At 43.0% G+C, this 25,909-nt stretch overlaps 1 protein-coding gene across 2 annotated transcripts; it reads left to right on the top strand.

Annotated features, from left to right (window-relative positions):
• On the top strand, positions 1-24,839 carry btbd17b (BTB (POZ) domain containing 17b). 2 transcript variants are annotated; one of them, XM_052032977.1, is made up of 4 exons: positions 54-171; positions 7,372-7,644; positions 17,712-17,994; positions 20,269-21,887. In XM_052032977.1, exons 1-4 carry the CDS (start codon positions 69-71, stop codon positions 21,347-21,349), a joined length of 1,740 nt encoding a protein of 579 aa, XP_051888937.1. In that variant the 5' UTR covers positions 54-68; the 3' UTR covers positions 21,350-21,887. The 2 variants fall into 2 exon arrangements, with proteins under 2 accessions (XP_051888938.1, XP_051888937.1); XM_052032978.1 differs by lacking the exon at positions 7,372-7,644 and having other exon boundaries at positions 1-171; positions 20,269-24,839.
• Positions 24,840-25,909: the final 1,070 nt, after the last annotated feature.

Here is a 25,909-nt window from a genome sequence, read left to right as displayed (position 1 = left end):
GAAAAGGAGCTGTGTCCTACATAAGTGTCCTGTGATCCAGATGTATTCTGAGTGAGCTTTTACACTGCATGGGCGCTGTCGAGACAATGTTCTTCAGAAAAAGTCCAAGTGCAATGAGATGTCTTCTTCCCTTTGCTACCTTGCTTTTATTGAGTGCCATCGCTGAAGGAGGTAGGAGGAGAGGTTGTGGGGTTATTCCACTTTCATTTGAATCGACCTTTCATTGCTTTGTGAAATTCTATGGAGAGGGCTGCATGTCAAGCCTGGTTGTAGAGGCAGCGTTCAACATATGTTACGTTGGGAAAATGGGACAAAATCAATACTTCGTTGTTTTGTGGAAACTCAGAAATGTTGGCTTTCTTGTCATGTAAAAATGTCATGAGTGTGACAGACTTTACAAATGTCTGCAAAGTAGATTGCTCATATTTTTATAACCACTTTTTTCCTCTATTTTCAAAATGGTGTCAGTGGATTAAATTGTAGTTAGAATTACTAATGAAGTCAAGAAGATTGCTCACAAGCATTGTTTGCAATAATGATGATTAATTGGGAATGTTGTTTTAATTCCATGGGGCCCAAAGTCTTAAAATTTTCTTTGAATCCCGATAAGCTGTTTCAACTTCTGCTGTATCTTTCTGTTCTGCTTCCATTCTGGTAGAAGAGCAGAACCTCCAAATAGTGAAAGTGTGCAAAATGTTTTGATAAAGTAACAATCATAAGTATGCACGCAAAATGATGGTGAGCAAAATTGGGGGCCAGTGGGGGCCTTTTCAGCTGACCCTCACTGAAAAGCCTCCTTTTATTGGTGGAATCTGGCCCTTGCTGCCATGGTAACTGGTTCAACTCTGATTTCTGTTCATCGTACCACTGTGTTGGATGAATCTGTACAAAGGAATGTGGGCGAGAGTTAAAATGGGGTCATGAGCAACATGGAGAGAAAATTGGCCTAAGCTAGAAGCTAAATATCAGAGTGGCAAATGTAGACAGTGGTAATCACCAGGGTCATTCCTGGGGCTGTTGTCTTTTCGATATGCCAGTGACAGATGCGCAGGGCAAAATCTCCAAATTTGCTTCTGAGTCACAGTTTGGAAGTGTGGTAAACGGAGAGGAGAATGGTAATGGACTGCAAGAACTCACAGACAGGATGAATGGGCAGAAAACTGATGGACGAAATTTAATACCAAGAGGTGTTAATTGGTACATTTCAGCAGCAAAATATAAAGACAGACGAAATGGCACAATTCTAAGAGGTGTGCAGGAAACAAGGGGACCTGTGTAGATATCCCCATCAACCCTTGAAAGTCGCAGGATATATTGAGAGAGTGTTAAATGCATCTTGGAATTCATAAATACAAGCACAGAGTACATTAGCAGGAAAGCTATGTCGAACCTGTACATAACGTTGGTTAGTCCGCAGCTGAGGTATTGTGGTCATCTAATGTTAGTAGAAATCAACGGGTGGTGGAAGCTGTATCGTTAGAAGTATTTAAAGAGGAGGTGGATAAATAGAGTCAGAGTTACACAGCACGGAAGCAGGCCCTTTGGCCGAACCCGTCCATGCTGGTCAAGGAGCCTTCCTATGATTGTCCCACTTGCCTGCATTTGGCCCATATCCCTCTAAACCCTTCCTATCCACAAATCTCCAAATGTCTTTTAAATGTTGTAATTGTACCCACTTCCTCTGGCAGCTCATTTCATATACCCACCACCCTCTGTGTGAAAAACTTGATTTGATCGATCGAGGAATAGAGGGGTATAGAGAAATGGCACAGACGGGGAGCTGAGGACAGTACTGATCAGTGACGATCATATTAAATGGTAGGGCAGACCTGAAGAGCAGGACTCCTACTTCTGCTCCTGTTTTCTTGTGTTCTTGTGTTCTGTTGCTACGTACATCTGTGTTCAATCCCGACCTATCATGCTTTCGGTGTGGAGTTTTCACATTCACCCCGTGACTGCAGGGTTTCCTCTGGGTGCTCTATTTTCCTCTTATGTCCCAAAGACGTGCAGGTTAATCGCTCACTTAAATTGCCCCTAGTGTGTGTGTAACTTCATTGTCTGTAAGGGTAGTTGAAACACAAGTCTGTCATTGCCTTCAAAGGAGAGTTGGATAGACATTTAACGGAAAGTACTTTACAGAGACTTGATAGAGGTGTACAAGATGATAAAAGGCATAGATTGAGTGGACAGTCAGAGACTTTTTCCCAGGGCAACAATGGCTAATACAAGGGGACATAATTTTAAGGTGATTGGAGGAAGGTATAAGGGGGATGTCAGGGGTAAGTTTTTTACACAGAGAGTGGTAGGTGCGTGGAACGCACTGCCGGCAGAGGTGGTGGGGACAGATACATTAGGGACATTTAAGAGACTCTTAGATAGACACATGAATGATAGAGAAATGGGGAGCTATGTGGGAGGGAAGGGTTAGATAGATCTTAGAGCAGGATAAAATGTTGGCACAACATTGTGTCCAAAGGGCCTATACCATGCTGTAATGTTCTATGTTCTATGATCTATAGAAAGGGTGGAGAATGGATTTGACAGACAACCCAACCAGAAGTCATCATTGATTCAATGGGCTAAATATTTTCCATTTGTGCCAATCGACTTCAATGATTCCAAAAATATTCTTCCCTATATTTAATTTGCATTCGGGATCAGAATCGACTTCCATCTGATGCTAAAGACTGCAAATAGGCCTTGGGCCAGATGATTTGAAATCTGTAAATGCATCCTTGTGCTTGAACATATCTAGTGGCAGAGAAGAAATAACTGTACGAATCATGACATTTTGAAAATCTTCCAACGTGGTTTAACCGTGGTAGAAGCCGGAAAGTTCAATGTTTGAACCATTCAGCTGTTCGAACACAAGTCAATTTGGGGAGAGGGTTGGAGGGGGGAGGGGGGGTGGAAATTCAACTGCATCTGATTTAAAACGGCCACAATGTGTCCCGAAGCCAGGATCTGGTCATGCACTCAAGGACATTTAATACTTTTTATCATGCATCACTGATGGGAATTAATCAGTCATTAAAATCATTTCCTGAGGGTATTTGAACTGGTCACAACCTTTTGATACAGATTCAGTTCCTTGTAATTTATTCACTCGGAGATTTGACCATCACTGCTTTGGACAAGGGGGGGTTCACTTCAGAGTTGGGTTTGAATCAGGAGTCGCACAGACCATGCTGGGGTTGGAAGTCAGTCTTTCTTCCCAATAGGACATTAATGTACATAATAGATTTTTAAAGCAGTCCAGTTGTTTCATGGTCATCAGACCAGCTTCTTTTGTTTAAAGTCAGACTTTTTAAATTTAATTCCTTGAACTTAAATCCCCCATCTGTGGTGAAAGCTTTCAATCCTTGGCTTCTGATCAATAGTCCACATTCTGGATGTCGGTCATGAACATGACAGTCGTACCCATCACACAAGGCCAACTTTATAGTTGCTGTTTCACAGCATGTTAATCTCGGATGCAGTCACCTATGAGTAGGAGTTTGACAAGGAGCCAACCCTGTAGACCAAATCCTATGCTAATTTAGCAGTACAGTGGTATATAAGTACAATCCATGCTACATAGTTCTACATTCAATGTTTCCATACCTGATGAAGAGTCCTCGACCTCTATTGCTCTCCCCACTGCTGAGTAGTTCTCATGTTTTTTTATTTTTGTTGGGATGTTCAATATATTTTCTATATTGGAATGCTAGAGCAATGACAGGTGATTTTAACAATGAATGAGCTATATCAAATATTCCACCTTTGTACAGTATAGTCTGAACTCTCTAATGCACGACACACCACCATAGCCACTATAGAATCTGTTCTGACATGACATCAAAATATATGTATAAGCGTTTCTGCTCTGAAGAAACCATTGAGAAAAAATGCCCAAATTTGCAAATCTGCAGTTTACTCTCAAGTCACTTTACGTAATCGTAAAATAAAGCAGAAAATGCTGGGAATACTCAACAGGTCAGGCAGCATCAGCGGAAAGACAAACAAGAGTTAGTATTTCAGGTCAACGGACTTTCATCAAAATTACACTCTCTCTCTCTCTCTCTCTTGTTCTCTCTCACTCTCTCTCTCTCTCTCCCTCTCTCTCGCTCGCTCTCTCTCCATGTCTATTTTGATGCCTGACCAGCTCAGTATTATTTTAGATTTCCATCATGTGCAGCATTGGGTTTTTCTTCTTAGGCAGTTTTTGTGCTCAAGGATAACTTGCTTCCATTTAGTTTCGTGGGTTCTGAGGTAGGTAATGAGGTCGATGTGGGAACTGCAGACTCTTCCACTGATGGGGCAGGCAGGTGGGCAGGTTGTGAGATGGTACATTCCTTTCAGCATTTATGAAGGGTTTCTACCTGCTTCGATGCATGGTCTCAAAATTATCAATACCATCCTGAATTCTCCTTCGCCACTTTGAACAGTCATGGACCAGAGATTCCCAGAAGTCAGTGGGGATGTTGCATTTCTTCAAGGAGGGTTTGAAAACATCCTTGGATGTTTTCCTCTGTCAGCTCCATAACTTTTTCCCATGACGGAGCTCAGAAGACGTGTCTATTCTGGAATCTGGTGTTGGGCATGTGAATGCTAAGGCCTTTTCCTCAATTGACCATTGAAGGCAGTGGTAAATTTCATCATTAATGTCTGTCTTTGCTGAAAGGTGGTTCAGTGGGAAGTGGTCTACATTTTCCCATGTCTCACCATGAACCTTTTCTGTCAGAGAACAACATGGTGCACCAGAGGTACACCTTTGTCTTGCTACTGCAGTGTTGCCCATGCTTCAGTAGACAATAGTCTTGCCTCAAAGTCAGAAGCTTGTGCCATCAAATCCATTGCATAGAGAATTAAGCACAAAAGCCTAGATTAGTGCAGAATTAAGGGAGTGCAGCGGTGTTGGTGCACCTGTCCAGTGAGATGTTGATCCAAGGCTGTGTCTGTGGTGGGTGTGAAAGTTCACGTGAACCTATTTCGAAGAAGAGCAGGTGAATTACTTTGAATTACCTGCCACTATTAATGCTTCAGTCAAAAGCCCTGCAAAACTTGCTATCTGGTCATTGTCACGATACTGTTTGCAGAAGCTTACAGTGTGAAATTGCTTGTTTTCTTTCTTATATTATGAGAGTGACTATATTTCAAGAAGAATGATAGAGGGCCTCCCTCTATCATTCACCAGTCACTCTCTCCCAACTCCACCCCTACTCCTCTCCCCTACCTGGCACAACCTGCCTATCATCTTACACCCCTCCTCAGTACACCAATCGCCTCAGAGTCCTTTCTCACCACTCCACTTCTTCTCTTTATACTGGCCGTCTCCACTCTCAGTCCTGATGTAAGGTTTTGACCCAAAACGTCAATAATAGATGTTGCTCGACCCGCTGAGTTCCTCCAGCAGATTGCTTGTTGCTCCAGATTCCAGCATCTGCAGTCTCTGGTGTCTCCATCCTTCAAGAATACCTCTTTGGGAGTAATGCCTCAAGATTGTAAAAGGCAAGTATAGAGAACCAAGTCTTTACTTATGACCACTTCTCCAAATCCTTTTAATTTTTGAAGATTTTGGCATCTCTTCAACACAAGGTACTAACTGGAGATGTGAGAGAATTACTGAACTGCAGGATGCTCAGTAAGGAGGGAAGCAATGGCGCTCTGTCTTTGCAAGAAAGGGAGGACAATGATTTTTTAATTTATACGTACAAAGATTTGCTTTACTTGAACAACAGAGTCAACATGTGTGGCACTAGGAGGTATCCCTTCAAACAAGATACACTGGTGGATTTGGAAGGAGCTTGCTGGAAGGAAATGCCAAACACATTGGTGGGGTGCCCAAAGTACTCCCATGATGTAAGGAATAAAGTGCACAACAAACTCATAAATCATTGATGAAAATCAACCATTTACTCAGGGAAGACCATCCAACTCATCATTGCAGGAGCGATCTTTGGATTAAGAATTGTAAGCAGGATTTAACAGACTTGCAAAGGATCACTGATGGTGAGTCTGGATTTAATATCTGATGTTGTTTTTGCTTGAGGTTACTCTTTGCCCAACATGGTTCCAAACCATCACAAGTGCTGATCTCTAATATTTCCACATGGACATAATGCCAACATTTTTCAATATGAATTGCACTCAATGGATTCAAACTGCAAGGACTGACAAATGTATAGTTTACAAAGAAGTCTGATGTGGGCACACAGGGCTTTTCCAGTTCCACTGGTAGATGCCAAATGGATGAAAAAAATGAATGGGTTTGCAATTGTTAAGATATATTCTCAATGAAGGTTCTTCCAGTGAATTTGGAGGATTTTGCAGAGACATTGTTGGTGGTGTTTTTCCTGTGGATTGAAAAGCCTGCTTCTCAGATGCAAAGGAGAGGGCAGGGATCCCTTCTGTCCAGTAGACCATGAGTTTTGTGCTGGATCTGAGGTCTTGATCATCAAATACCTTTTCCCTCGATTGACCAAATGTTGTGCTGGCACATTGATTAGCATTGCTTAGGCTCAGCAGCTTCAATTTCTTCAGCGTTAACATCTTGGATGACTTGTCCTGGACCCAACACATAGATGCAATCACGAAGAGGGCACACCAGTGCCTCTACTTTCTTAGAAGCTTAAAGAGATTTGGCATGTCACCAAATACTCTAACAAACTTCTACAGATGCATTGTTGAAAGTATCCTGACTGGCTACAGGATGGCCTGGTACGGCAATTCCAACACACAGGAACATAAGAGTAGTGGACACAGCCTAGTCCATCACAGGCACAGCCCTCCCCACCATTGATAGCATCTTTATGAGGCGCTGGTCATGACCTCTTCTTGCAGCTACCGTCAGGCAGGAGGTACAGTCCCACACCATCAGGTTCAGGAACAGCTTCTTTCCTACAACCATCAGGTCCTTGAACCAACCTGCGCAACCCCAACCCTACCTCAGCAACGGAACACTACAGACCACCTCCTGCACTACCACGAATGTGTATTTTTTTTGCACTGATGTCTTGTTTTGCAGTCTTTTATTTTCTTCACTGTCTTGTATAACTTATGTACGATTTATGTTCTGTGTGTTGTCCGAATCTACGTGCCTGTGATGCTGCTCCAAGCAAGTTTTTCAGTGTACCTGTACCTCACTGTACTTGTGCACATGACAATAAACTCAACCTGACTTGACTTGACTTGAAAGGGGTGCTGAATTTCATCACTGATGTCTGCCTTCATGGGGAGGTGGCTCCTGAAATATGGGAGGTGGTCCATGTTTTCCAGGTTCTCCCTGTGAATCTTTATTGTTGGAGAGCAGTGTGGTGCAGCAGAGCTTTGAGTAATATTGTTCATGAATTACAGTTCACCTTTTGAAGGTTTTCTTCATGTTTTCTGCAGATGCCAACAAACCATTAGCCCTGTTCACACCCCAGTCAGGAACCAGCGGTGGCAATCCTGCACTGAAAGGCAACTTTAGTGGCCCAGAAATGTCAGGAGACGCGGCAATACAGGGACCTCCTGTGGCTGAGGAGGCAAAGAACAGAAGGAAGGACAATGAGGGAAAAGAAGAAAGTCCTAGTGGGACATCCAGTATACATTCTCCGAAGGTGACCTCCCATAATGTTCAGAGGCGTGTGATGGCAAGCAGGACAATACCTCCCCTGACTAGATGTGAGTCTTTGGTGTCCTCTGGAGTGGTGTTTGAAACACAGGGGAGCCACATGTGTCAGTTAAAGTCTTTGTGGGCCTCAAGGCACAACAGATCCACAACAGCTAAAATACAGTGAATGTTGGAATAAAAGTAGAAATATTCAGCATCAGTTGAAAGAGGTGCAGGGTTAATGGGGAGAGAAGAACCAGAGAGAGTGAAATTTTAAAGCCTCAAATGCAATGCCAACCCAGGTTTATCTTGTACTTATAGTTCCCTTATGCTTATAAAGAAATAGAAGGAGACTATTCAGCCCGTCGGGTCCGTGCCAGCTCCCAGGGGAACAATACCAACAGTCCTGTTCCGCCTCCTCTTTTTTCCCTATATCCCTGTTACTTATTCTCTCTCACACATTCCCATCAACTCCTTTTTTCTTGGGCAATTAACCTACATGGAGGGGTCATTTACAGCAGATTGTTAGAATTCCAGGTGCGGAGAGAGACTTACCCCATATCAAGATTTATTTCTGGCCCGTCCACTTCAAGTGTCCTAACCCAGGTCAAATCCACGAAATGTAAACTAGAATGCATGTAATTATAGCCACTGAATAAAATGATTACACTTCTTTATTTTCCATAATAACCACAAATTTGAATTCAAATTATTCAAGAAGGTTGTGTCTCAATTTAATTGCCTACCAAATATGAAGTTTTTTCCATGTTTTGGGACGTGGGTATCATGGGAAGTCCAACATTTATTATCCATCCTTAATTGCCCTCGAGGAGGCAGAGATATTCTCGAACCTCCTAATGAAAGTGCTCCCACTGTACTACTCGATAGGGAGTTCCAGGTATCAGGCTCAGCAGTGATGAAGGAACAGGAACATATTTCCAAACCAGGATGATCATAGAGGTTGTAGAGTCATACAGCAGGGAAACAGGCCCTTCAGCCCATCACGTCCATGCTGACCATCAAGCACCCATCTACATTAATCCTATTTTATCTCTTGCATCCTCATCAACTCCACCCCTACCCTACTGGCCATCTTGCCACATGCATGAGGAGCAATTTACAACAGCCAATTAATCTACTGACCAGCACGTCTTTGGTATGTGGGAAGAAATCAGATCACCCCTGGGAAATCCATACGGTCATAGGGATGACGTGTAAAGCTACACACAGATGTGTGACTTGGTAGGGAACCTGCAGATGGTGGTACTCCCATGTACTTGAAGCCTTCATTTTTCCTGCTGGTAGGGATTAAGAGTTTGGGAACTGCTTTTGGAGTAACTGAGGCAAGTGCATTTGTGGATGGCACAAACGGTAGCCAGTGATGGGGCTGGATGGGGTATCAATCAAATGGACTACTTTGTCCTTGGTGATAGGAAACAGAGTAGTGGTGGAAGGATGCTTTACTGATTGGCAGTCTGCGACTAGTGGTGTACCCCAGGGAACATTGCTGGGATCCTTGTTCTTTCCGATATACATTAACGACTTGGATGTGAATGCAGGAGGTATGATTAGTAAATCTGTGGACGACACGAAAGTTCATGGTGTTGTGGATCGCGAGGAACGTTGTCTAATGCTACAGCAAGGCATAGATCAGATGGAAAATTGGATGGAGCATTCACAGATGGAGTAAGAACAAGGTGATGCATTTTGGGATGTTAAATAGGGGTAGGACATATACAGTACAGTAAATGATAAGGTTCTAAGAAATGTTGATGAACAGAGGGACCTTGGGTTTGAGTCCATAGTTCCTCTAAAGCAGCCAGATAGGGTATATGGCACGCTTGCCTTCATGGCTCAGGACATAGAACATAGAATACAAAAGTTGAGGCATTGTCTTTCAACTTTACAAAACACTTGGAATATTAGAGCGCACTTGGAATATTGCGTGCAGTTCTGGTCACCGCACGATAGGAAGGATGTGGTTGCACTGGAGAGAGTGCAGAGGAGATTCACCAGGATGTTGCGTGGATTGGAAGACTTTATTTCAGGGCAAAGGTTGGATAGGCTGGGCTTGATTTCCCTGCAACGAAGGAGGCTGAGGGGTGACCTGAAAGAGATATATAAAATTATAAGAGGCATAGATAGGGTAGATAGTCAGAACCTTCTCCCACTTTAAGTAATCCCCACAACCCCCCCACACCCACCTCCAACCATGCATTTTCTTCTCTTCCCTTTCCTAGCCTATCTCTCTTTTTTCAACCCCCCTTTTTACCTCCTTACCTTTGACCCGTCCCCCGGTGGATCTGCTCTCGCCTCCTCCCCCCCACCTGCCTTTCTCTATCCCTTACCTGCATCTACGTATCACCACCTTGCGCCCACCCCGCCTCCCCTCTTTTGTCCACCTATCACTGCTCTGCTTTTCCCTCCTATATATTGGGCTTCCCCTTTTCCTATCTTCAGTCCTGATCCGAAACGTTGACCGGCTGCTTTTCTCCACGGATGCTGCCTGGCCTGCTGAGTTCCTCCAGCATCGTCGTGTCTTTCATCCAGAACCTTTCTCCCCTGGTATCAAAAACAAGAGGACATTGGTTTAAGGTGAGAGGAAGGAGTTTTACAAGGGATGTCAGGGGCAAGTTTTTACACAGAAAGTGTGGGTGGTATCTGGAACTCGCTGCCAGAAGAGGTGACGGAGTCAGGTTCAATCATTACATTTAAAGGACATTTAGACAGACACTTGAGTAAACAAGGCATAGAAGGACATGAGGGCAAATGGGATTAGTGCAATGGGCCAAAGGGTTGGTATGGATTTGTTGGACTCTGTGGCTCATTGCTCACACTATCAAGCTTCAGTGTCATTTGAGACACACTCCTGACTTGTGCCTTGTAAATGGTGAAAAGGCTTTGGATGGTGAGACGCTCACCATAGGATTCCCATCCTCGAACCTGCTGCCGTAGCTACAGCATTAAAGTGGATGTTCCAGTTTTGTTTCTGGTCAATGGTGAGCCTCTCCCAGAATGTTGGCAGTGGAATACTCAGTGTTTTCAGGAGTAGATAGATACTTTCTTGTTGGAAATGACCATTACCTGACACTTTTATGGAACAAATGTTATCACTTACCAGCCCATGTCTGAAGGTTGTCTCGGTCTTATTGCAGGCAGACATGGGTTGCTTCATCTGCTGAGGGATTGTGTATGGAATTGAATAACGTGCAATCATCAGTGCCATCCCCATTTCTGACCTTATCATGGAAGGTTTTCTAATGAAGCAACTGAAGATGGTGTGGCCTTGGACACGGCTCTCAGGAACCCCTAAAATCATTTCCTGGAACTGAGAAGATTGATCTTCATAAACCATAACCATCTTCATTTATGTGTAGGGTTGCTCCTTCCATTGGAGTGTTTACCTTTTGATTCCCAGCTTTCCCAGGGCTCTTTGATGGCACATGTGGTCAAATGCTGCCATGCAATCAAGGATGGTCTCAACTCTCCTCTAGAATTCAGATCTTTGGTCCAATGGTTGTGGTAACTAGGCATCAATGATCTGATTATAGGAGACAAAGTGTCACTTGATAGCAATGTTGATGACACCTTCCATCACTTTGCTGATTGGATGTGCTCTGATTGGGTGTTAATCAGCTGGATTGGACTTGTCTTGCATTTTGTGAACCCGGGCCATCTTCTACTTTTTCAGGAAGATGCCCCTGTTGTAACTGTATTGGAAGAGTTTGTTTAGGTAGTTCTGCGCAAATCTTCAGTCCTACAGTTGGGATGGTGCTTGGACCTTCATCCTTTGTTGTATCCAGTGCTCTCAGACATCTATTGATATCACATGGATCAAATCAAATTGGCTGAAAACTGATAGTGATGATCTTGGGAGGAAGCTGCGATGGACCATCCAATTTGGCGTGGCGAATGCTTCAGCTTTGTCCCCACATGCTGGGCCCTCCATCGTTGAGGATGGGGATATTCTTGAAGCCTCCTCCTGCTGTGAGCTGTTTAATTGTTCAGCACCACTCCCGATTAGCAAACAGAAAGCAAGGTTCTACAGACACTGGAAGTGTTGGGGATACTCTTGTCAGGCAGCGCCTGTTTAGAGAGAAATAGAGTTAACATTTCAGGTCATTGCACATCTTCAGAACTAGAAAAGTGTGAAAACAAATGTGTTTTAAACTGGAGAGAGCGGGAAGAGTGGAAAGAACACAGGGTTTGTCTGTGATCCGGTGGAATTGATTAGATGTGGCAGGACTGCAAAGTTATGTTCTGATCCGATTGCTTAGTTCTGTCTATTGCATGCTGTTTTGGCTGTGTAGTATGAACGTGATACTGCATGCAGCTTTTGCAAGCTGGCACCACGTATGTTTTGTATGCTTGCTGTTCCAAACCTTCCTTCATTCCTGATTAAACCAGGGGTGAACCCCTGACTGTGGGATGAAGGCTGTTCCAGCCATGAGGTTACAGGTTGTGTGGTGCACATTGTCACTGTTGCTGATGGTCCCCAGTGCCTCAGGTACAACCAGCTTTCAGCTATCAAGTCTGTTCTGAGTCTATTCTATTCAGCCTGATGGTTTTGCCACACATCACAGCAGAAGACATCTTCACACTGAAATCAGGACTTCACCTCACAAGAACTGTAATGACTTCTACCAGTGCTATTGATGCATTTACAATGGGTGGATTGGGAGGCCATGGAGCCATGGTAGGTGATCAGCCTCTAAGTATTGGTATTGGCTTACAATTGTCACATGTACCAAGATACAATGAAAAACTTAGTTTTGCATACCATCCATACAGATCATTTCAAAACATAAGTACTTTGAGGCAGTACAAGGGAAAAGCAATAACAGAGTGCAGAATAAAGTGTTGCAGTTACAGAGAAAGTGCAGGCAGACAATAAGGTGCAAGGGCCCCAACGAGATAGATTGTAAGGTCAAGAGTTCACCTTTCACGTACAAGAGGTCCGTTCAAGAGTCTTATAGCAGCGGGATAGAAGCTGTCCTTGAGCCTGGTAGTACGTGTTTTTAAGGTTTTGTATCTTCTGCCTGATGGAAGGCGGGAAAAGAGAGAACGTCCAGGGTGGGAGGAGTCTTTGATTATGCAGCCAGCATAATCAATGACCCCTCCCACCCGGACAAAGAGGAGGAGTGATTTCTTCATTGAGAGGGTTGCAGTCTTTGTGATTTTCTGCTCCAGAGAGTTGAGGAGGCTTGATAATCAAGTATAGTGAGATCTGGGATGAATAGGTTTTGGACTCTAAGGGAACCATGGAATATGGAGATCGGGCAGGAACTTGAGCACAGGATCAGCCATGATCTTATTGAATAGTGAAGAAGACTTGAGGGACCACTTGTCCTAATTCCGCTCCTCTGTATTACACTCCTAGAGCTGAGAGTTGGAGGAAGAGCATTCAACCTGCTGTCATTGTACAGACTGAACAATTAAATGGTGAGCAGCAAAGAAATGAGAAGCCAACCACTTGAAAGTCAGTTCTGCAAACCCTTTTAAAGTTAAATAGATTTGTTGTTTCTCCTCTTGCAGTTGAAGTAATTATTTTGAAAAGTGGACAAAAGAAATCTCAAGAAGCCTGTTGTTTCCTGTAAGTGGAACTTCCCAGCTAGATGTGGGCTGACGTGTAACCAGTTTTCAATGCAAATGAGCTTGAATCCATTCAAGTCAATAGTGTGTGTCTTTCAGGAGGCCCTTAGATATTCAAATGAGTTCGTATTTCTGATCCAGCCTTCAATGTGGCAGAGCCAGTACAAATGAGCCAGGCTCACTGAAGTAGTCCAAAAACTAAAAGTGTTGCCAGCTCCTACTGGAGGAACCAAAATATTGTTAACTATTCAAATTGCAAAGTGCTCAGACTCGTGTAGTTTAAAACAAATTCCTTAGCCTCTATTTTGGTTAACGCTCAGCTCCAATCGGAACCTAAAGTGGTGACCAATGGAATGTGACTCCCTCTCATTCAACTACTGTCTGCACATTCCATTGTTAATATCCCCTCCAGTGTGCGCATTAGCAAAGAACACCAAGATAATCTAACAAACTAAGGACAAAAAGCTGGAGGGTATCCTAGGTTATGTAACCATGGCAACCCTTTATTGAAATGTTGAAGTTCAGTTGAAATAGAATTCCGAGCATTTGTATTTGATATGTACATTCATTTGAACTTCACAAAGTGGGGACTAATATAAAAACAGAATACGCTGGAACTACTCCGCAGGTCAGGCCGCATCTGTGGGAAGAGGAATGGAGTTAACGTTTCAGGTCAAAGATCCTTCATCAGAACTGGGAAGGAGGCAAAGGAAGGTTGTTAAACTGCGGGCAGGGTGAGGGGGGAGGGATGTCTGTGACAGGGCAAAACAGGGGTGACCATGGGGATAAGCTGTATACAAGGTCATCCGGTTAATAAGTCAATGGAAGCAGTTAGAAGTGAGAACATAGACGAAAAAACACAGAGAAAAGCATGTAGGAGTTGTGAAGTGCAGGGCATGAAGACATGCCTGGTAAGTCAGGCTGGGCACATCCTCCACTCCCAGAGAGGAAAAAGTAAAACAAAAAGAGGAAAAAAACAGTGAGCTGAACTAATGTCACAGATGGATGACAGATACGGATGGAGAAATCAAGTTACCTGAATTGGAAAATTCAGTGTTGAGTCCAGAAGGCTGCAGCGTGTTCCGACAGAAGATGAAATGCTGTTCCTCAAGCTTGCATTGGGCCTCATTGTAACATTATGTGATTTTCACATAATGTTACCACTAGATGTGAAGTTTCACCTTCCCTGTGCTGAGTCTTTGAAAGAACTCTTTAATTAGTCCTGTTCTCCTGTTCCTTCCCATGGCCCCAGTTTTATCAATTGCAATCCAATTCCCTGAGCAAGCCTTTGGATCAGATTCCCAAATTACTGCCTTCCTACAGATCGAATTTCATGCTATTAAATGCATCTTCTGGGAGCTGCCCTTTAGTTCAAAAATCATCCTGCTAAAGGACACTAACAGCAGGGAAAAGGAATGGATTTTCTGTCTTTCAATTTGAATTGACCCCTAGGCAACTGACATGCAAAAAGTCAGTAGGGTGAACTGTATGAAATGATGCTTCTACTTTATCTTTAATGGACTTGCAGTCTCTCTGGTCTCTCCGAACAAACTGCTGATGTGTATCAGGAACACAAACTCGTAAAATCAAGGGTGCTGAAACTTGCAGATCTGCATTTGATTCCATGCAGAACATTATATTAAATTTCAACTTTGTTACATCAAGTCCTCGTTATTTGCGAGGAATAGGAGCACAGAATTCCTGTGGACAACAAACATGGATACCTCAAAGGCCATTGGCAATGACTCCTCCATGGATATAACAACTTCTACGTAAGTAAGTTTCAGTTTGCGTGTTTCAGCTTGTCATAAGCCATCACCAGCCACACACCCAGCTACACTCTGCACCCCAGCTCTGGCCACACCCCTGGCCCACACTCCAAACACACAACTGGTGCAATCTCCAACCAACCTCGCACGTATGAGTTCCTGCTCTTGTGATACCTCCGGAACAAATTTCAAGAGTTGCTTGGGGCTGAATTTGCGGATGTGTAGATAGAAAGTCAGTGGATTACGAGGACAGCGTGTGCTGGGTCTTTGACTGTAAGCAATTGATCTTTGAAGAACTTGTTGAAAAGTAGATTTGTTCTGTTGAAAATAAATGATTGATTGGGTGACGGTGGTCAGGTCAGTAATAAAGGACAAATAGCACGGAGTCATAGTCATACAGCATGTAACAGGCCCTTCAGCCCACATGTTCATGCTAACATTTTTGTCCATCTGCACTAATCCCATTTGCCTGCATTAGGACCATATCCTTCTCTGCTTTGCCTATTTAAATGTCTGTCTAAATACCTCTTAAACGTAGTAATTGTATTTGATTTCATCATTTCCTTTGGTAACCTGTTCCCTGTATGAAAAAAAAACTTAGCTATAAAATTCCCTTTAAAGCTCCTACTTCTCACATTAAACCTATGCTCTCTAGATTTTGATACCCCTACCGTGGGAAAAAGATTTTAGAACATAGGACATAGAACACTACAGCACAGTACAGGCCCTTCGTCCCACAATGTTGTGCCGACATTTTATCCTGATCCAAGATCTATCTAACCCTTCCCTCCCACATAGCCCTCCATTTCTCTATCATTCATGTGTTTATCTAAGAGTCTCTTAAATGTCCCTAATGTATGTGCCCCCACAACCCCTGCAGGTAGTGTGTTCCACGCACGCACCACTCGCTGTGTAAAAAATCTTACCCCTGACATCCCCCTTATACCTTCCTCCAATCACCTTAAAATTATGTCGCCTTGTTTTAGACATTGTCACCCTGGGAAGAAATCTCTGATTGTCTACTCGATCTATGCCTCATATCATCTCGTACACCTCTACTTTGACTACCCGATTTATGCCCTTTGTTATCTCATATAGTCACCTCTCAGCCTCCTTCACTCCAGGGAACACAAGGCCAGCCTATCAAATCTCCCCGCAGAGATAAGGTCCTCCTATCCAGGCAACATCCTGGTGAATCTCGGCTGCACTCTGTCCAGCACAACCGTAACCTTCCAACAGTGTGACGACCAGAACTGCACACAGTACTCCAAGTGCGACCTAACCAGTGTTTTGTAAAGTTGCACTAATCTTACCCTGATTAAGGATTATTTTTCTATTCAGAAACTCTTCCCTTGAACAGTGAGCATTAGCAATGCTTCAGAGATTTAATGATTCAGTGAATCAGTGGGTGGTGCTAGACCCTCTGAGTCAGAAGGATTTTGGCTTAAATCTCCCTTCAGGACTTAAGCATGAAAGTAAATCCAGGTGAGCAAACTGGATCAGTATACAGATGTGATGTTAAATTGAGGGCTGGCCTGCTGTCCCAGATAGATGTAAGGGTCCCATGGCATGATTTTATTGAAGTGGAGGGGAATTATCCCAGTATTCTGAAAAATAATTATCCCTCAATCAACATTATTAAAAACGGTCTATCTGCTCATTGTTTGTTGGACAATTTTGTACGGAAAAGCAAAAAAAAATTCGGATGTTTAAAAACGGAATAAAAGTAGAAAATGCTGGAAATACTCAGCAGGTCAGGCAGCATAGGTAGAGAGTGAAACAAAGTTAACGTTTTAGGTCAATGAACTTTCATTGGACCATTCTCTCTGTTTCTCTCTCCATATATCTTACCTGATCTAATGAGTATTTGCAACATTCTCTGTTGTATGTAACATGGCTGTCATGTCTTTTTGCATCACGACAGTCTCTTTGCTGTGAAGGGACATTTTTGCCTATAAACTGCTTTCAGATGTCCTGAAAAGGCTGTAAAAGGCACTTTATAAATGCAAGCCTTCCCTTTGAGCTTTCTTTCCCAATGAGCTCTTAATTTTATATTTATTCTCTTTTGGACCTTATGATGGACAGTTCAAAGATATCTCCAATGACAAGTGGGATGAAATATATATAGAAGAAAATCTAAAGACATCTTGATCAATTGTGTGATGTGTCAAAGTCAACCCACGCCCTGTAATAAATCAGGCAACAGCAGAACCAAAGAACTTATGATAAATGCTTCATTAGTTTTATGCTAACGGGAGTGAGGGATACAGAGAAAGAGTAAACAATGTAACCCGAGCTCTGTATTAGGCTCACTCAAAGAAGCACTGGTTACTGTGTATCTTTATACCCACTTTCGTGGGAAAGCTTGGTGGGAAGTTGCACTTACTAAGGCAGTTGTTTACATAAAGCTTTTAGTACAACAAGATATGTCTAAAAAACTACTTTCTTTCTCTCTCATACCTGGCCTCAAATCCAGTCAAAACTATAGTCACCCCATGGCTGAGGTAATTCCTTTCAACGGGAAGAAACCGACAATGAGAAGCATACCATTAACCCTTACGTTGCCAGTTGTTAACCCTTGCATTCCCAGCTATCTTTTACAGATGTTTTATTTATATTTAATCCCAGGGGGAATGTTCAGTGTGTGCCTGTTTGTGCTTTAGTTGTCTCATTATTCAAGAACTGTATGTCATAGAATTGTGATCAAATCAAATTTGAAGAACCTGTTAATCTTTTTAAAAGGAATTATGTTTCTTCTGTTGTCTTTTTCCACGTAGCTCAGAAAATAGATCTAAACAATGAAAACACCATTGCAACAATCAACCATTCTTCAATCCTTATTGATCACCTTCAGGGCCTTCTGCATAATTCCAACTCAAGTGACATCACACTGAAAGTCTACACAGGGAATTCAGATGAAGTCAAAGTGTTCCACACTCACCACCTTCTTCTTGTCCTGCAGAGTGATGTCTTTGAGGATCTCTTGCTGAATCAAAGTGTTACCACTCTTGTCCTACATGAAACAGCTGAATGTGCTGTCCTTTTTGAGAAATTACTCAGGTAAATGCAGCCAAGGTATCCCTTTTGACTTTGTATTGATATATAACTATAATGAACAAATGTTCTAAGGTATCTAATGGATTTTGAAAACTGTAGGTTAAAGTGAGAAGTATATTAAAAGGTAGAAGCTTAAAATTCATCAGTGCATCTTCAATGTTCAGATGCTCACTCACCAGGCAGGTACAAGACATGCAAGGCAAGGAGAGCGTGCACATCCCCTGCTGAAAGCTAAACTTGCCACCCTGTCACAAAAGGAAAAGAAAAAAAAGATGCAAGTACTGGAATTCTGAAATAAAAACAGAAAATGCTTGTAATACTCTGCAAGTCAGGCAGCATCTGTGGAGAAAGAGATAGTGCAAATGTTTCAGGTTGATGAATTTTCATCAGGACTTCTCATTAGAAACTTATTGACCTGAATTTTTTCTTTTGGTTTCTGTCTCTGATGCTATCTGACCTGTTGCATGTTTCCAGCGCTTTCTGCTTTATGTCGGGAAAGGATCTTGTTGGGAAATTATTGTAATCCATTATTATAGATTCAGAGGCTTAAGATCTTGACTTCTCTTCTGATCAGAGACAGCCTGCATAGATTTGTAGGGGAGTTGGATCGTACATGATGAACATGACTGAATTTTTTTTATATGTCCAGATTTAGGGATCGAAGACTGGCTATAGTTATGCTTTCAGTTGACTAAATGTACCCTGTAAAAGACTGCCAGCTAATATTGAACGCTATGGAATTGAAGGCAAATTGTTAGCCTAGTTAGGAATTTGACCGGACAACAGAGAGTAAGGGCAGAACGTGAGTCATGAGCAGCACAGCGGCGCAGCAGGTAGTGCTGCTGCCTCACAGTTCTAGCAACCTGGGTTCGATCCCGACCTCCACTGTTGGCTGTGTGGAGTTCGAATCTTCTCCCCATAAGCACATGGGTTTCCTTCTGCCGCTGCGATTTCCTCCCGTTTCCCAGGGACATGTTGGTTAGGTAGGCTGATTGGTTATTATAAATTATTCCCAGGGTAGGAGAATTGGGGTGAAGTTGAAGGGTGTGTGAAGGAGAATAGATTACGGGGAAATAAGTGGGGGAATGGGACTGATGGGATTGCTTTGAGAGCCAGCATGGATTCAATAGGCCAAATGGTCTCCTTCCATGTTGTAAGGAAAATGAGAATATGATGTCCCACAAGGACAAGTAATGGAGCCTTGACTATTCATTGTATTTTGATACAATAGTACAATGATGCCAAGCCAGGCAGCATTGTAACCACTGTAGCTGTTAGCATTAACTTTACAAAGAAATATTCATATAAATGAAGGGGCAAAATTGTAGGACTTTGGTATGGGCAAATTGGACCTAAACAGAAAGAACACTTACCTGGAAACTGGATTGCACAGGACTGCGTTCCTAAACCCTACCCAAACTAATTTCAATCAAAGACAAATATTAACGAAGCTGTAGAGCAGAGACAGAAAGGGGTGGGGAGGGGAAGATATGCTTGGTGGTGGCGTCCCGTTGGAGATGGTGTAAGTCTGGCGGATATGTCAGTCCTCAGCCTCCTCCACTGCCAGGAGAATTCCAAGCGCAAACTGGAGGAACAGCGCCTCATTTTCCGTCTTGGAACTTTGCAGCCTAACAGTGTGAACATTGAATTCTCCCACTTTAGGTAATCCCCTCCCCCCTTCCCCACACCACCCCCCCCCCTCCACCACGCTTCTTCTCTTCTTCCCTTTCCTAGCCTCCTTTTTTTCCCCTCTCTCTCCTTACCTTTGACCCATCCGCCGGGGGATCTGCTCTCCCCTCCTTCCCCGCACCTGCCTACCACTATCTCTTACCTGCATCTACCTATCACCACCCTGTGCCCACCCCGCCTCCCCTCTTTTGTCCACCTATCACAGCTCTGCTTTTCCCTCCTATATATTGAGCTTCCCCTTTTCCCACCTTCAGTCCTGAAGAAGGGTCCTGACCCGAAACGTTGACCGCCTGCTTTTCTCCACGGATTCTGCCTGGCCTGCTGAGTTCCTCCAGCATCATAGTGTTTTTCAAATATTAATGAAGATGGGGATGTACCGGGCATATCATAAAGCTTGTGAATTTTATTCCAGATGTTCTATGTTTCAGGCACACTAATGCACACAGATAACTGGACGTGTGCAGTGCCATCAAAGAAGTGGTGTGCGTTCTCAAAATATATTCACTGAGTTTTAGTTGTGGAAATAGCTTTGTGTAAATAAGTAAAATAATAGATGTGTAACAGGAGACTTCTGCTTTGTTTTACCAGATACTTCTACTGTGGTGAAATCACCATCCTTTTGAGTCAAGTTGTCCCACTACATAAATTAGCTGCCAAGTACCACGTCACAGCCTTGCAGCATGGCATTATTGAATACATGAGTCAACACCTTGCCAGTGCCTTTCCCCAAGGCCATGTGGTCAGTTGGTATCATTACTCCGCCAGAATAGGTAACGAAGACCTACAGGAAAGATGCAAGCGGTTTCTGGCTTGGAACATGTCCAGTGTCATTCACAGCCAAGAGTGGCAAACCATCAGCGACGACTTGATGGTCGCCCTGCTTCAACGCTCCGACCTAGTCGTGGAAAACGAACTGGAGATTTATTATGCAGTTGAAGAGTGGATAAAGAAGAACCAACCCGATGTCACGGTAACGGAGACCGTTCTCAAGTCAATTCGTTATGCCATGATCAGCCCCCAACACTTGTTCCACATTCAGAAGCAATCCCCCATCATGAAAGAGCATTACAGTTCAGTCCACAACTTACTTTTCCTCACTTTCCAGTTTCATTCTACTACACCCCTTGTGTTTGCCAAATATTTTGATGTCAATTGTAGCCTCTTTATACCAAGGAATTATTTGTCTAGTTCCTGGGGTTCCCAGTGGGTGATCAATAACCCTGCTCGAGATGATCGTAGCACCAGCTTCCAAACCCAGCTGACACCCAGTAACTCCGACAGCAGCAAGAGGGTGACCTGGAATGTTCTCTTCTCACCGAGGTGGCTGCCCGTCAGCTTCAGGCCCTCTTACTCTTCATTGGGCCACGGAGCAGTCCAGGCCTACAGCCCCGAAGATGGTCGGCCGAGGATAATAATCAACCCAGCTACTAACAGCGTCAGCTTTGCAGGAGTCAGCTTTCAGAAGACTGTCTTGGTAAGAGTGAAGCAAGATGGGAGGTCCTATGTGAAGCACGTATATAATTTCCACCAAAGCACTGAAGAAACCGGTGACTTCCTCCTCCAGGCTGATCTCCAAAAACGTTCCTCGGAATATTTGATTGACAATTCCCTTCACCTTCACATTATCATTAAACCCATTTACCAATCATTGATTAAAGCAATAAAGTGATTTGGTTCGGAGGATGACATTCATCCAAAAACAGTCTCAGTAAATAAAGTCTAGTGCATGTAGAAAATGGGAAACCCTTACTGCCTGATATATACCCTTTAATATACAGGGGTCTGTCCCTCGCCCATGATTGACATTCCAAAAATCCACAATTGATCTGTATACTTTTGGCATTGATGTACAATCTCATCTACCTGTGCTCTGCAGCAAGTCTGTTAACAGTCGAATCTCTAATACATGGATGGTTGCAAATAGGTGAGAGTGCACCGCACAAACAAAATACTGAACAGTTGATATACCCCCATGAAATGCAACATTACAATTTTTATTATCTATTCCATTTATTATTGTGGTAATAAAAATCGAGGTCAATTGTGACCTTGTGTGTGTGGTGATTACTTTCCTCCTCTCTCAAGGATCATATCATTGCCCAGCTGCAATGTACTGTGTCTGCAATGCTTCAGAACAATTTGGTGATGTAAAGTTACATAAATGCAACCTACTTCCAATTTTTCTAAGTTTAATGGCAATAAAACCAGAATAAAATTAACAACCTAAAACATCATCTGTAAGAAAAAACAAATAATAAATGGGAGGTTCATGCTAGTGTCCATTTTAATATCTAGCTCAGCTATTAACAAAAGAGTTTTGATGCACTAAGTTAGAATTGGACCAAACTGTGTGTTTTTGACCTGATTTACTTTGAATTTGTGGGAGACAGGCCCTTGCCTGCATAATAACCATGTATCTTACGTGATCATTTTTAAAAGAAACTTCTCCATGACCCGTACTAATGGACCAAATGCAAATCTGATACCATTAAGGCAGTGAGAAATGAAACAGCCACACCTTGAAACTCTATTTCGCATGAGCAGGGAGCCAAAATACTTCTATGCATTTGTATGCCCAAGGACTGGAGCAAGTAGAGACAAATGACCTGTTAATCAGCTTCATAAGTGATTTTGAAATTACTGCCCAAACTACACTGAACAACAATCTCAATGATAAATCACTTTTTGCATGAAGAAACTTTTCTGGACACCTATCCTAAGGCTTCCTGTGGCTAGTTTAAAAGTATGTGGCTCTGTTTGGTATGTCATGAAGGTGTGTGTCAAATTAACCTTAACTATACACATTCACTTACAACCTTCCACTGTTCCATAAAACCCTCCTCCTGTAGCTCCTTTCAGCACCAATGGGCCACATTTCTGCAATCCTTTCTTGTAACTCATTCCATTGACATAGCGGATCATCAGTCTTGTGCCTTTCCTTTGTACCACGTCTAGGCTTTGATGTCTCCAAGCTGAATATATTGCTCAAGGTATGCTTTCACCAGGTATAAGGTCATGTTGTAATGACTTCTTTCCAATTCTGACCTGGCAATTATATTTAATTATTTTAGGTAACTTATTATTTCTTCACAGTGACTTCACAATAAGTGCTGAAAATGGCATCATGGAGTCATAGAGTAATACAGTACAGATACAGGCCCTTCGGCCCAACCAGTCCATGCCGACCACGGTGCGCACCTAGCTAGTCCCAATTTCCTGCATTTGACCCATATCCCTCCATGCCCCACCACTCCATGTTCCTATCCAAGTACTTCTTAAGTGATACTATTGTACCTGCCTCAATCACTTCCTCTGGCAGCTCGTTCCATATGCTCACCACCCTCTGAGTGAAAAACTTGCCCCTCAGGTCCCTTTTAAATCTTTCCCCCCTCACCCTAAACCTATGCCCCCTAGTTTTGGACTCCCCTACCCTGGGGAAAAGACTGTTAACGTCCACCTTATCCTTGCCTAAATGAAACATGCTTTCTGCTTCATTCTTAGCTATTTCTGTAACATGCCTGTAACACTTCCTTTTCCTGCTGTATCAAGACTATTGTGGTAAGACTATTGAACGGTTCCCTTATACAATGAGACGGACTCTTGACCTCACAATCTACCTTGTTATGACCTTGTACCTTATTGTCTACCTGCACTGCACTTCCCTGTAGCTGTGACACTTTACTCTGTATTCTGTTATTGCTTTTACCCTGTACTACCTCATTGCACTGTGTAATGAATCGATCTGTACGATCAGTATGCAAGACAAGTTCGTCACTGTACCTTGGTACAAGTGTCAATAATAAATCAATACCAATACCAACACCAACCTTCACCAGAAAACACATACATTCTGCTCATTGCCTCAGTAGAGAAGTGCCATCCCCAAAGCTTCAGATTAAAAGTTCAGTACATGATTTATTCACAAACTCAGAGGTCCTGTTTTAGGATATAAATCAGCAGAATGTTGATGTAATTTCCATGTGCACCAACAGACTGAAAACTGAGAAGGTCCTGGTGCAACAGACCAATGCCACCCTCTCACTGAATCCTCATCCTTAGTCTCAGGCTTTGCCTTTGTAACTTCTTCACCAGTATTAAAGAATAATTTATGAAGTGTTTTGCCAGTTACCTCTGGATGGCAAAGTTTTCAGTTTTGCACAGAAGGTACTGACCAGGAGAAATGCAGCATCACTGCTTATTAAGGTGTCGGACTTGCTTACTGCCAGTATCTGGAGACGTTAAGTAATCACATAAAGACGTTTCTTTGTAAGGAGATGTGATTCATGGTTGGTAATCATCTTGTGTGTGATTCGTAAAAGATTCAAGGGTGGAAGTTTGGTTTGGGTGACATTGCATTGACTGGTCATTGGACCCATCACCCAACTTTCAGTTGGTTCACTGCAATGGAGTTGAAGAACGAGTGGAGTGCAATGATAGCCAAAGTTAGATACAAGATGTAGAACAGAGAACAGTACAGCACAAGAACAGCCCTTTGGCCCACAATGTCTGTGCTGAACACGATGCCAAATTAAACTAATCCTTTCTGCCTGTACATGATCCATATCCCTCCATTCCCTACATATTCATGTGCCTATCCAAAATTCTCTCGAACGCCCCTATTCTATTTGTTTCCACTACCACCCCTAGCGCCGCATTCCAGGTACCCCTCACTCACTGTGAAAAAAAACTTGCCCCGCTCATTCCCTTTAAACTTTCCCCCTCTCACCTTAAAGCTACACCCTCTAGTATTTCTACCCTAGACAAAAGATCATGACTATCAACCCTATCAGGTCTTCCCTCAGCCTCCAAGGCTCCAAGAAAAACAATCCAAGTTTGTCCAACCTACGCTCCAGAGAAAACAATCCAAGTTTGTCCAACAAAAACTTAAAGTCACAGTAGTAACTGTCAGCCAACCAAATTCAGAGGGTTTTTTCCTCAATTTCTCCTGTGCCAGTATAAAACCTGATCAATTGTAGAACTAAAAGAGTTAGGTCAAAGTAAGTTTACAACAGATGTAAATGAAAATCATTCGATGTAATTGTGTATGGGACCAACACAGAAAGTATTTAAGATTGTTGGAATTCAAGAATCTTGCTGAAGTATATTATTTCTGTCCCATGAAAGGAAACTGGAGTGATCAATAAATTACCCACATTGGTAAAAGTGCGCTGCGTCTCTCATGTTTGAGTGCTATTGTACTTTTCTTCTATATCTTATCAATGACTGTAGTATGAAAGCACATGGCTGTCACTTGACAGTGACGACAGTGACCCCTCTGGTCGGATGACAGCATTGCTCATTGGGTTGGAAGTCACACCACTGTCAATCGAGGTTTAGCTCCACCCCACCCATGAGGTGTGGGCATAGGGATTGGCCTGGGAGAGCACCTTTGTTCTTGAACCTGCCTGACCATTGGCTCTAGCAGGCACCTTTGTCCTTGACCTCCAAGCCATTGGTCTGTTTAAGTTACCTGGCCGGGCCTTCCAGCACTATAAAGAGTGTTGCAGTCCCCTGGTCTCCCTTTTTTGACTGCCCCAGGAATAGTGAGATGACCCTTCAGAGACCACTGGTAAGAGTCTACACTACCATGTGGTTTGGGAGCGTCTTAGTCAGATTCCAGGGAGTGTTAGGGCCAATGCTTGTTTGAGTCAAGGTATTCAGGCATTGAAGTGTTTATCCCTCAATAAGGGATTTATTGTGTGTTTGTGTGTGTGTGTGTATCTTATCCTTGTTGCGATTCCCCCTCACGTTCACGGTCTCCTGCGTGTGTGTGAGTGTGCATCTGTTCCCATTCATTCTGTCTCTGTGTTTGTCTTTGTTAATAAACCATTTTTAAATTAGATAGACTGTGTCCAGAGTTCCTCTACCTTTAAGATTCCAAAAGAACCATTTCACACAACAATGACTTAGTGACTTGTTTTCACACTGATTCACCCAGAGCCTGACATTACAGATGAGTGCCTCCATATTTTGTTTTAAGTGATGGTGCCCAGGCAAAAAAATCATGTTAAGAATTGAACTGTGCAGGATCTGCAATGGAATGTTCTGTATTAAATCACTGTCTCTGCTCATCCAGGTGAGGTGGTAATGATAGTGCTGGAGGCAACACCGTTCCTTTTTTCTGCTTGGTCAAGCAGCCTTTGATTAAATGTAAGAAATGCTGTGTTATCATTCTAATTCTGCTTGTTGGCCCTTGTCTTAAAACACAATGTTATATCTGTACACAACC

This window comes from Pristis pectinata, chromosome 18 (genome assembly GCF_009764475.1).
Source record: "Pristis pectinata isolate sPriPec2 chromosome 18, sPriPec2.1.pri, whole genome shotgun sequence".
Taxonomy (NCBI): domain Eukaryota; kingdom Metazoa; phylum Chordata; class Chondrichthyes; order Rhinopristiformes; family Pristidae; genus Pristis; species Pristis pectinata.
Note: the sequence above shows the minus strand (reverse complement) of the source record. Positions and strands in the feature narration are given on the sequence as shown.

Excerpts from the sequence above, each read along its gene's own strand:
- btbd17b (XM_052032977.1), top strand. The coding sequence starts at position 69 with ATGGGCGCTGTCGAGACAATGTTCTTCAGAAAAAGTCCAAGTGCAATG. Across the intron at positions 172-7,371 it reads GAGTGCCATCGCTGAAGGAG|ATGCCAACAAACCATTAGCC; the intron begins GTAGGAGGAGAG and ends TGTTTTCTGCAG. Across the intron at positions 7,645-17,711 it reads AATACCTCCCCTGACTAGAT|CTCAGAAAATAGATCTAAAC; the intron begins GTGAGTCTTTGG and ends TTTTCCACGTAG.